Source organism: Prionailurus bengalensis, chromosome A2 (assembly GCF_016509475.1).
Source record: "Prionailurus bengalensis isolate Pbe53 chromosome A2, Fcat_Pben_1.1_paternal_pri, whole genome shotgun sequence".
Taxonomy (NCBI): domain Eukaryota; kingdom Metazoa; phylum Chordata; class Mammalia; order Carnivora; family Felidae; genus Prionailurus; species Prionailurus bengalensis.
This window is the reverse complement of record NC_057348.1, coordinates 25,316,025-25,328,844: the sequence shown is the minus strand read 5'-3', so window position 1 is coordinate 25,328,844 and position 12,820 is coordinate 25,316,025. Positions and strand designations below refer to the sequence as shown.

The following is a 12,820-nucleotide window of genomic DNA, read 5'->3' as shown; positions in this document are numbered from 1 at the left end:
CTGGGAAGAAGTAGAATTCATCTCCCGTGGAAGTGACTTGGATGGGAAATACTGAATAACTTTAGGCGAATATAGAACTTTCCAGGCTGGCTCAGAAGAGCATGCGACTCTTGATCTCAGGGTCATGAGTTTGAGCCCCATGTTGGGTGTAGAGATTACTTAAAACTAATATCTTTTTAAAAAAATACAGAGCTTTCTAGCTTAAGAGTTAGGACACCACTTATCTTTGTAACTTTTTGATTAACCAAGCTGAGTGGGGAGTGTCATGTAGAGGCAGAAAGCCTGTGCTGTTCAGCCAACTGCTCAGATTTGAAAACTGCCTTCATTGTAAGCCCTGTGACTTTAGGCCACAACCTCTCAGAGCTCCAGTTTTGCCATCTATAAAATGGGCATGGTCCTACCTACCCTGTGGGGCCATGGATGGATGAGAAGACTCTGTGTTTGAGCCCTGAGTTTACTGCCTGCACACAGGTGCTGAATCACAGGTAGCTGTAGTTATTAGGGATGGTGGTATTAAGCATATAAATTTCTTTTATAGAAGTTGGCAACCCTGGATGCAGAGTGTTAACGGGGTTAAGTGGCTGTCTTGGGGGGGTGGGGGTCTGAGACTATCACACACTTGGTTGGCATCCAGGATGGGGGGTGTCAGGCTCATGGTCCACCCTTCTAGGGCTTTACAGAGACACCGTCTCCCACAATACCCGCCCCCCCCACCTTTTTGAAACTGCTTTTGAAACTATTCATTCATCATTTGCTCATTCATTCATTCATCCATTAATGAGCTTTATCATGCACATGATAATACACTGATTAGCGGCACAGGCTCCCAGATCAAATGCTTGGTTCAAGTCTCAATTTTATTTGCTGTTTGTATGGCATTTGGCCAAATCTTAATTTCTTTGTGCCCAGTCTCTGATTTGTTAAGTGAGGCAGTATCTGCCTCCTAGGGCTGATATGAGAAATTGATGAAATAATTCAAGACAGTGCCTGGCCTTGGGCGCCCCTCAGTGCTAGGGTGCAGTCAGGTGCTCCCAATCTCTGCCCTTAGCCACAGACAGAAGGGTGATGGTTTATCAGTGGTTGTCTACAGAATGCTTTCTCCAATACCAGGAGGGAAAACCTGAAACTCTGACCCAGAGCTAGATCGTGGTCCCTTTGAAGGCAGGCTCTGACCTCTCACAGCTGCTTGGGAAACGTGGCTTTGAGGAGAGTTGGCATAATTTGAGGATGTAGGTGTTAACCCCCCTTGCAGCACTTACTGGGCTGTGGAATGGCATGTACACTGAGTAGACATGGCTTCCAGGCTGAACTGAGGTGGACCGAGGTGTTCACAGCGGCAGAGGCGACCCTGGTGTGGCATTCTTGCTTTCTTCCCTCTCCCTTCATGGTGGGGATCATGGGGATGTGGTGGCCCCTCTGAGTCTCTGAGCCTATGTCTCACTACCCTTCCATCTCTCCTCATTCCAGGATCCACATCTTCCCTCTTGCCTTATTCCAGGCCCCTATGTAATGCACATGCCTTAGCTGATGAAGTTAGCTCTGATGGAAGCCAGAGCAGTGGTCCCAGACAGGGATCCAGATGCTAAAAATATCTCATGGTGTGCTCTTTGTAAGTTACATAAAAGAGCAGCATTGGAGACTGTGGCTTTCCCCCCACACTGACTCTTTCCAATGCCTTGGGGTGCCAGAGTCCAAGGTATCTGGTCCTGCTCACCTGGATCTGAGAGTTTTTATCCTAATAGGGCTTTTTTTTTTCCTTCAAGATTTTATTTTTAAGTAATCTCTACACCCAGTGTGAGGCTCACACTTGTAACCCTGAGATCAAGAGTTACACGTTCCACCGACTGAGCCAGCTAGGCTCCCCACTAATGGTGCTTTGATCTGGGAAAAGGCCAGACTCATGGTGTGGCAGATGGAGGAGGCTGGGTGGGAGATTTGGCCAAGCAGATTTGTTGCTCAAGAGTCAAAACAGCTGATGCATCAGCATGGAAGATCGCAGAAGATCACAGATGTCCAAATTACCTTGAACCCTAGGAAGCACAAGGTTGGAGACCGGTATGCCATCTTTCAATGTGGTGTGCACAGCGAGTCCTTCTAGTGTTGGAACTAATGACCATTTCTTTCTTTGGCTGACACCAAATGAAGCAGTAGGTTTGTGTTCAGGTCCATGCTGAAGAATGAGAATATGCCTTAATGCAAAACCCACTCCCCCTGCGTGGCGAGGAATGCAGTACCTGAGGCTGGAGATGGAACCTCAGTGTCCTCTCTCAGACTCACCTGGGGCCATGCTCAGGGTGTGGAAGAGTGAGTGGGCGGAATCCTCCACCCATCGGAATGTTCTCTCTCTGTCTCATCCCTGTGTCTCTCTTAGTTTCTGTTGCTTCCAAGGACATAGACTTGAATCCTTAAATGTGGTTATCATGTTCATCGTGGTCATCATTTTGTGAAGCAAAGCTCACAACTCACACTTGTGGATCCCAGTGTTCCTAATTCTGGCCACATGCTCTGCTCTTGACAGACTTCACACTAGAAGGTATTACATGCTCATTAATATCTCTTCATCCATCTAACACTAAGTACTACTTAAACTGCATGTGGTTTTACCAAAATTGTGACCAAAATAGTCTGGCAGCACCTGTCTCCATAGACATAACATGTTGTAAGCTCCAAATAACCAAACCCACCCTCAGAAGGGCCCCAAAGGGAATACTCAGTGCCAACTGGGATGAGCATTAACTAGCCATAAAAATAGAATCAAATAAAACGATGATGTAAAAAAAAAAAAAAAAGAAATTTCTCACTAAGGTAGTAGTTAGAAGGTGAGAGGCTGACCGTGCTCCATGCAGTCAATCATAGGCCTAGGTGCCTTCTGTCTTGTCACTCCATTATTTCCAAATGCATGGTCATCATGTGCACAATCAGAGCTGAGTTAGCCAGTGGGAGCCAGTGGGAGCCAGTGGGAAGGGTGGATAAGGCATGCTCATGTCTTAAGACCTATATGGGGAAATGGCACCTTTCCTCTCTGATTCCATTGGGAACTCAATGGAATTGGGAACTCAGTGCCACACCTACCTGCAAGGATGCTGGGAAATGTAGTCCCTGATAAAACTCAAATAACTATGGAAGAAAGGGAGAATGGATTTTAATGGATACTGGGCAGCCTTTGACATATCCCCCTTGTATGTATTTAATGCAACTCTCTGTGCATTTATAACAGAAATATGTCCAGGTTCTAAACATTGGGTTGTTTTGTTTTTTTTCAGAAAGAAGACCTGGCCTGGCCATGCTGTGTCTATGGACAGTTCCACAGTAATGAATCAGTGCGTCTTCAGAGGGATGGAAGAAAACAAAGAAAGGTAAAAGTATCTTTAAAAATTAAGATTTAAAAAATTCTCACAGGCACCAATTAAATGCAATGTAGGCTTTCATCTAAGTCTATATAAGTCAGTGGAGGCCATCAAGAATTGGAGATAGCAGAATTTCATGTGTCCCCTTTTCATATCTCCAATTTCTGACACCAGAGGAGGATACCTTTGTTAAGTATGAGGGAATTTTTCTAAGAATCAGAAGGAAGAGTTGGTATAAATAGAACTAATGAGGTATAGAATTAAATACTGGATTCTGAGAACTATGGACACTTGCTCAGATGAGCTGTGTCTGTATGTGTGGGTGGCCAGTCCTGGAGGGAGGCAAAGACAGCCCCTTAGCTCTTGGCAGCTATGTCTTTCTCTCTCTCTCCCTCCTCTTTTTCTCCTTAAAAAATAAATGTATTCATTTAATTTTATTTTAATGCCCAAGAGATGCATAGATACATTTTTTCTTAGTTAAAAATAGGTGACACACCCTGCCTGGTTTCATTGCCAGCCTCCCCATCCCACACCTGCCTTTCCCAGAAGTAACTACTGTGACCTCCTTTTGTACATTTCCTTCCAGAACTTTTTCTAGGTGCTTATATACATAGAAAAAGTCATTCTTTCCTTCCTTCCTTTTTTCTTTTCTTTCTTCCTTTTCTTCCTTCCTTCCTTCCTTCCTTCCTTCCTTCCTTCCTTCCTTCCTTCCTTCCTCCTTCCTTCCTTCCTTCCTTCCTTCCTTCCTTCCTTCCTTCCTTCCTTCCTTTCTTTCTTTCTGATATAGGTTGTCATGCTATGCATGTTGGTCTATTTTGTAACGTTTTTTAAAAATTCAATAATATGCCTTAAAATGTTTTCAAGACTGTGTATGAGAATCTACTTTGTTTTTTGTTTTTGTTTTTGGTTTTTTGAGAGAGTGCGCACACATGCACAAGCAGGGGAAGGGCAGAGAGAAAAGGAGAGAGAGAACCCCAAGTGAGCTCCACGCTCACTACAGAGCCCAACACGGGGCTTGATCCCACCACTGTGACATCATGGCCTGAGCTGAAATCAAGAGTTGGATGCTCAACTGACTGAGCTACCCAGGTGCCCCTACCTTGTTTTTGTCTATCACAAAATGAATAGTGTATTCGTGATATAAGAATCCACTGTTTATTGAGCCATGTTCCTGTGAGTGGTGGGTAGGTGGGTCCCATTGTTTGCCCTTATATCAGTGTTGGGGGGCACTTTCTGGTGTGTGCTTCCTGCACAAAGGCGTGGATAGTTCTCTTAGGAGGTTACCGAGGAGTGGAGTTGTCGTGCCATCCTGTGTGTACATTTAAGATCTTACTAAAGATTTCCAAGTCATTCTCTAAAGACCGTTTGTCAATAGGGTGCCAGATTTCCTGTTTGCCTGCCCTCCCACTGCCCCTCAGCTCTTCATGCTCCTTTATTTTTGCTGGTATGTTGAGTGAACAATGGTATCTCTCCATAGTTGTCATTTCCTCTCCCTTCTCTGGGGAAGTTCATCTCCTTGGGTCTCTCTGTTACCTGTTTCATCTCCCAATGGCACATGGAGAGCCTATACTCACAGGGGTCTCGTGACCTCTCCTGAGGCCCAGGACATCTGGGCAGCCCTGATCCCATCCAGAAGAGGGCACCACTTCGTTTTCCCTTCTGAAAAGTATCTAAGCATGCTTCTCCAGGGGAGTGTATCAGGATTACCTGCTTCTCTTTTGACTCCTGGTTTTGAAGAGACTTTGGTTGGATTTTCCTACTTCAGGTGGCTCCTTCCACCGCCCACTGTCACCACCATCATCATTGGCAACCATCTGAGTTTATGGTATGTGTCAGGCTCTGTGTGGGTCACTGGGCTGACATAGCTCATTTAATTCTCACATGGCCCCGTAAGATAGGAAGTTGTGTTATTACCTTCATTGTGGCCACTAGGCAACATTAAGACAAAAATTCATTCAAAACCAACCCAAACCACAAAAACTACCTTGCCACGGAGCCCCAGCTCCTAGCATTGCCCTCACTTGGAATGGCAAACAGACCCATGTTAACTTCTCCTCGAGGACATAGCTGTGGGGCCATCAGGCCCATGTTTGCAGTTGCCTTGGTTGCTACTCTGCATCCATGGTCTTCCTGGAGGAGAGATGGGAGCTGAGAGTTTGGTTTTGGGTTTTGTCTCCAGCTGGTATGTGAGCACAGGCTCCTTCAGATCACTAACTAGCCCCTTTGCTCTGGGATATCGTTGGGGGTGGCAGCCTCACCTGAGTTTGTCCAAAATGCTTCTCTGGAAAGGGGTTTTCCAGGGTGAGAAAACAGAATTCAACCAAGTAAATTTGAAGATCAAATTGGCTTTTATTATGTGATTCATGAACTGGGCAGTATCTCACATACCAAGTAGAAAGGAGCTTGGACGAGGTGTACAGAATGGAAAATTTTTATAGGAAGGAGGGTGGGGCAAGGAAATTATTAGCAAAAGAAAGATTGTTTCAGGCCAAGACACCTTTTTAGGGTAGGGAGGGAACAGCAGGGTTTTAACCTTGCAGATAACCTGACTAATGCTGCTTAGAAAATTTTCAGGTTGACTTGTAAAAAGGTCACATTCCTGGGATAGGTTGAAACTCTAATGAAGTCTTGGTTTGCTGGTGTGGGGGGAAATGACTTCAATTTGGGCTTGTTTTTATTATTATTATTATTATTATTATTATTATTAAGTTTATTTATTTATTTAAGTCCTCTCTATCCCCAACATGGGGCTTGAACTCATGATCCGGAGATCAAGAGTTGCACACTCCTCTGACTGAGCCAGCTAGGCACCTGGGCTTGTTTTTTGTTTTTTTGTTTTAACAGCAGGTTGAGCATATTTATCATGGGGGTAAATCTGCTTTATTAGGATAAATACACCCACTGAGCTATGGAGGGAGATGTGTCACTCACCCCCACAGACCTGATCAGTCACCCTAATCTAAAATTGTAATCTTAGGGGCGCCTGAGTGGCTCAGTTGGTTAAGCATCCAACTTCGGCTCAGGTCATGATCTTGCAGTTTGTGAATTGGAGCCCCTTATCGGGCTCTGTGCTGACAGCTCAGAGCCTGGAGCCTGCTTTGGGTTCTGTGTTTCCCTCTCTTCTTCTGCTCCTCCCCTGTTCACACACACACACACACACACACACACACACACACTCTCTCTCTCTCTCTCTCTCTCTCTCTCTCTCTCTCTCTCTCTCTCTCAAAAATAAACATTAAAAACTAAATACGTAAATAAAATTGTAACTTTAGATCTCATTCTAAAAGCAGGCAGTATGCAATTCCAGACGGCTTCCTGAGGCCCTCCTCCCATTATGTTTCAGAGACCAGCAAATTTAGACCTGGAAGATCCTCGGCTCCTTATTACCATTTCTTGCTTCTTCATCAACAGTTTTAAGCCATCAGGCCTAGGGTGATGATGTTATTGTTCAAGTTCACACAGACAAGCCTCTGTCTCAGGTCTTAGGGTCTGGCTCTGGCTCTGGCTCTTTGTACATCACAGCTACCTCTCATGTCACTATTAGAACACTGATCACACTTGTTCCAAAAATTGAGCTTATTAGCAGATAATGCCTTGAAGGAAACTTGCCCATTGATCATTCGATTATTCGTTCAGTGGGCATTTATTGAATACTACCTGTGTACCTGAGACAAAAAGATGGGTAAGACGAGTTGTTAGAGAATTCAGAGTTGGGGGGGGGGGGAGTGGCGGGCAGGAGGTAGTCACACACACGATAAGCAATGGTTAAGTAGAAAAGTGATTCTTCATTGGTCAGTGGGGATAATAGTGTCTCCTGCACTGGTTTGCTGGGACATGTCCTGAGTTAATTATAGTAAAGCACCTAACATATAGTAAGCACCTAATAAAGGTGACTGTTTTCATTTTTGTTGTTTATTTTTTTTAATTTCTTTCTAATGTTTATTGTTCTGAGAGAGAGAGAGAGAGAGAGCGAGAGCGAGAGCGTGAGCGCACGGGGGAGGGGCAGAGAGAGAGGGAGACACAGAATCTGAAGCAGGTCCCAGGCTCTGAGCTGTCAGCACAGAACCCAACGTGGGGCTTGACATTTTAGAAATGATAACCAGTCGACACTATTTCTCATCCTAAATGTGTTCATCTTTTTAGTGTCTGCCTTACCTATTGGACTGTGAATTCCATAGGACCAAATCTCCCCTATCATTTACCCAATGTGTGGCACACAGTAGGTGCCCACTAGTATTTCTGGACTGATGAGTTATGGGGTGGAATAGTGACAAGGGGTAGACCCTGGGTCCCTGAGGTGAGGTGCTGTGACAAGGGCAGCCAGAGAGAAGGACTTCAGCTCACCTGGGGCCACCCCCACTTTTCCGAGGAGAGTGGCTCCAGGCCCTGCCTACAGACCACACTTCCTTCTGCGGGGACACAGTTTTTGCTCCTGAGCTTTGTGGCCATTCTGTCTTTTTCGTCTAGTGACTTTTTTGAGGAGACCTCATCTCACAGCCTTTATTGACTGAGCAACCGTGAGTCACTACATCTAGCTCTAGCTGCTAACTCACTAGAACACAGGATTTCTAGAAGATTAAGCCCCTGGAGAGTTCAGTTTTCTGCTGCCATCAGTGACTGTGCCTCAGTTTCCTCAGCTGTGCAGCAGTGGAGTTAGGCAGGTGGAATTTCTGATGTTCAAAGAGGAAAATTTTGAGGGGAGAAGTCCTTACTCTTCTTGTAAATCTATCCTATAAATGGACCTGTGGGGAAATGGGTGGGTGGATGGCACTTAACCCATGCTGGAGAAATGGAGAGGTTTAAGTTCATTCATTTGCTCATTCATCCATTCACTCATTCATTCATTTATTCAGTCAGTCAACATCCCTTTGGGATGTTGCTCTATGGGAAAATGCTCAGATAAGGAATTATTAAGGCCTTTCACTCTCAGATTAGACAAATGCATGTCTCTTTATGAAAATAAAGATCCTCTCTGGCTCACTCCTTTATTTTAGTGTCTTGAGCACCTCCTTTTTGCCAGCTCTGCTAGACTTTACTCTCCTGGAAGGCTGGCCTCATCTGGTGCAGGGACACCCACACCTGGCTCAGGGTCCAGTGCACAGGGAGCAGCTTCAGTTGACTGAACTGGATAGAAAACAGTAGTTTTTAGATGGTGATTAGTAATTTTTAGACATGAAGGGCTGAATCCAACACTGAGATTTGCCCCAGAGTGGTGTTCTGTTTCATGCTGGAGGTAACTGATTTGTCGCATGCTCAAGAGCCCTCACCTGTAGACAGCTTAGTGCTGCTGCCTGTTGTTAGTTGTTCTCTTGATCCCTTATCAGCGTGCATCTTGTCCTTAGGCTGGAGCTGTTTCAGTCGCTGATTTTTATTAGTTCTTTGTCCACTGCCCACAGGGCTGTGTGGGGCCCTGCTGTACTTCCTCTAGAAATTCAGCTGCTGACCTTGAGAAGCTAGAAACCCAGCAAAAGGGAGGGTATAATTTCTCCTGACCTGAGGTTCTAGCCTTATCTCTTGGACTCAGAAGCCCGGTAACCTTGGGCAAGGTACTTTACCTCCCCAAGTTGTCTTCTTAGAGGTCCCATCAGTAACCTATAGTCTCCTCATTAGAATATTATTTCTTCCAAGCATCAGTAGGCTTTGCAGGGAACAATGGGGCTTGCTGCCAAACTTTATTTGGGTATTGCTGACTTAAGCTCAGATAAATGTGGCCTTTCTCGCAGGACCCAACAGAGCTAGTGTGCATGGAGGGGCCTCTCAGGAGAGGGTAGAGTGTGTAGCCTTCCTCATCTGCTGTTGCATAGGTCACACTGGGGATGTGCTGGGTTGGGAAATCTTGAAGTTTCCTCCCAGAGCTTCAGCGATGTGCATAGGACAGAAAGGCAAAGTAACCAAGAACACAGATGTTGGATTTTGAATGGTATAGCACTTTTTTTTTCCATTAGGAACTTTAGTTTTTGTTTTTTTTTAATGTTTAGTTTTCGAGGGAGAGAGAGAGGGTGTGTGTGCACAGGCTGGGGGGGGGGGGGAGGGGCAGAGAGAGGGGACAGAGGATCTGAAGCAGACTCTAAACTGACAGCAGAGAGCCCAGTGCAGGGCTTGAACCCATGAACCAAACGGCGAGATCATGACATGAACCAAGTCAGGCACTGAACCGACTGAGCCACCCAGGCTCCCCTCCGTTAGGAACTTTATAATAGTATAGTAGGCAAAAGGTAGAACAAATCTTCCAACCCCTATTATAAGCCTCCTGGCGAGTGAGTTGAGGGTAAGCAGGAGGCTCAGGCATCTTCAAAAAGGTTTTCATTCAAGCAGAAACTCTCCCTCCCATGTAAAAAGCCCTAGATGCAAGTTAAAAAAATGTTGTGCAAGCACTGCTCTCTTCCTGGCTCTGTGACCTTGGGGGTGTCTCTTTGCTTTTCAGATTCTTCTCTGGCTTAAAAGAAAGAGGTTGGTTGGTGAGTTTCCTTTCAAGCCTAAAATTTTCAGCATGTTGTTTAAAACAACTATAAGTCCCATGGGGTCCCTGGGTGGCTCAGTTGGTTAAGCATCTGACTTCAGCTCAGGTCATGATCTCACGGTCCCTGAGTTCTAGCCCTGCTTCAGGCTCTGTGTTATCAGTTCAGAGCCTGGAGCCTGCTTCAGATTTTGCATCTCCCTTTCTCTCTGCCCCTCCCCTGCTCACGCTCTGTCTCTCTATATCAAAAAATGAATAAACGTTAAAAAAATAAAAAAATAAATAAAACAACTATAAGCCCCATGAGGGCAGATGGGGTCTGTGTGTCTTCTTCTCACTGACTTCTCCGGGCAGTGTCTGGGATGTAAACATTTGTTGAACAAATGTGAAAACAGAATAGGCCCCTTATTCCATTCATTGGCATAATCCCGCAGACAGCTTACTTGGTTTTGCTAATGTAATTTAGTGAGTGCATGTGATATTATTTGAGACACATGAAGACCCCTTGAGGGAGACGATGTTATTTGACAGATGAGGAACTGAGATTTTGAGAAGTCAGGGGCTGGACTGTAGTCCTCTAGCAAGGGATGGAAGAGCCAAGACAAGACTCAGGCTCCTGAACCTTAAGTTCTGTGTTGTTGCTTTCCTATGACTATCCCTAACATATGTTGATTTCTCAAAGAAACCAGCCAGCGATTATTTGAGTATCTTTCATGTGCTCAGCACTCCATCAGGCATTCTGGGGGGATATAGTCAGATGTGGACCTTGCTTACAGTAAAGAAGGAGAGATAAATAATAGAACACAAGAAGGGCATGAAGAAGGGCCTAGCAAGATCTAACATATAGTGAGTACTTGGAAAATCTCTAAAAACACTCAAACTGGAGGGCATTTGAATGGGCAAAGCACTCCGTGGTGTTCCAAGAAATGCAATTCATGGAACACAGCAGGTAGGAAAAGAGAGTCTTTGAGAGTTTTGGTCTGTGGCCCCCACTCATCTGACAGAGGAAGCTGAACCAGCCCCCACTCTGTGGAAGGATGGATCTTGGGTGAAAAGCAGCACCCGTCCTGATGCTGAGCCTTTGCTGGGTGGAGACCAGGTGCAGCAATCTCCCTTCTGGGGAATCCATAGAAAATTCCTTCCAGGCAAGAGCCTGGCACTTTCCCTGGAGATGAATCAACCTTTTCAACAACAAGGGTGGTGAATTGGGTTTGGAGAGCTGGGGAGGCCACGGATGGTGGTGTGTAGCCTTAATGGAAATTATCAAGAATTATCAAGATACATTTATGAGGTGCTGGTTTTGTTTGGGAGTTCTGCTAGGGTGTGGATAGGGAGAGTCTTGAGGCTTGTGTTCTGTAGGTGGGAGGAGAGCATGAGAACTCGGGGTAAGGCTTCCCCAAAGATTACTGCTGGGACTGTAGCCGAATGTGGCTTTGTCCCACCTGTGTGTGGTGTTGTGTGTGCCGTGTGTAGCCCAAGCAGCAGCCAGCGTCTTCCTCAAGGATGGGTATTGATGGAGGCTCAATGCCAGGCACTGTGCTGGACTCAGGGATATACCTCTGGCTAGGACAGGCAGGAGCCGGATAACATCTAACAGGGTCCCTTCCCTGGAGTGTTTTTTTTTTTAAATTTTTTAAATGTTTATTTATTTTTGAGAGAGAGAGAGAGAGAGAGAGAGAGAGAGCGAGCGCAGGGGAGGGGCAGAGAGAGGGAGACACAGAGTCCGAAGCGGGCTTCAGGCTCTGAGCTGTCAGCACAGAGCCAGACATGGGACTCGAACTCACAGACTGTGAGATCACGACTAAGTTGGTTGCTTAACCGATTGAGCCACCCAGGTGCCCCCACCCCCGGAGTGTTTTGTAGTTTAGTTTAGGTTTTATAAGGGCTGGGAACTAAACAGGAAGCAGAAACAGGAGTACAAGAAGGAATGTGTTTTAGAAAAATCACTTTTCTTGTTTGGTTTGGTTTTGTTTTCTGTATGTAGGAAAGCTATTGGTTAATAATTTATTTTATTAATGTTGACTAATATTGTAAAATTGTCCTATTGGTTCTAATAGTTTTTTAGATATTATTATTAATATTATTATTATTATTTTGTGTGTGTGTGAGGAGGGATTTTTTCAGGCACATAATCACATCTTCTGCGAGTTAATTGTATTTTGCTTCTTCTTCCTTCCCAATTGGTAAAGCTTTGTTTGTTTGTTTATTGGTCTGATTAGATTGGCAAATGCTTTCTGCATAATGTTAAACAATGACTATATTTCAGGTCATTTTTTTACCTTATACTGACATCAGTGGGAGTGCTGGCTCTCAGTTTGAGCTGTATATTTCTTGAGAAAGTTCCTCTCTGTTCCTATTTTGTTAAGAGATTTTGTTAAAGAGTCAGGAATAAATGTTGAAATTTAACAAGATTGACATCTAAAAAGACATATGTGTTTTTCCTTTTGGTCCTGTTAATGAGGTAAATTGTACTGATATATTTCCTAATATTGACCCATCCTTGCATTCCCGGAGTGAGCCACATCTGGTTGTGCTCTGTCTCTCTTTTAATTAAAAAAGTATGTCAAAGGGCTCCTGGGTGGTTCGGTTGGTTAAGTGTCTGACTCTTGGTTTCAGCTCAGGTTATGATCGCACAGTTTGTGGGATCGAGTTCCATGTGGGACTTTGCACCAACAGTATGGCAGCCTGTTGGGATTCTCCTTTTCCCTTTCTCTCTGCCCCACCCCCCTCAAAATATATAAACAAACTTAAAAAAAAGTATTTTGAGCTACTTGCCATAATTTGCATTATTGCCCCATGGAGATGCAGTGGTTTCTCCCGTGGTTTAGAGTAACGCCAACAGAATAGCTTTACTTCAGTTTGAGACGTCAGAAACTAGAGTCATGAATAAATCATTAGTTCATTAGGCCAATATACCACTACTGAATGTTAATATGTGCACTGCTGGATGGATGGCCTTCAGTGTCCCTTATAACTAGGAGTTCTTGTGATTGTATGCAGTGGTTCCATTCAGTCA

General features: G+C 44.8%; 1 protein-coding gene across 1 annotated transcript in view; it reads left to right on the top strand.

Moving 5' to 3' along the window:
• Positions 1 to 12,820, top strand: part of ARHGEF3 (Rho guanine nucleotide exchange factor 3) — a 305,003-nt gene that overhangs the window by 33,567 nt on the left and 258,616 nt on the right. The window contains exon 2 of the mRNA XM_043587701.1: positions 3,264 to 3,356. Coding sequence (XP_043443636.1) covers positions 3,295 to 3,356 — 62 coding nt within the window. The 5' untranslated portion in view covers positions 3,264 to 3,294. The remainder of the gene's footprint in view (positions 1 to 3,263; positions 3,357 to 12,820) is intronic.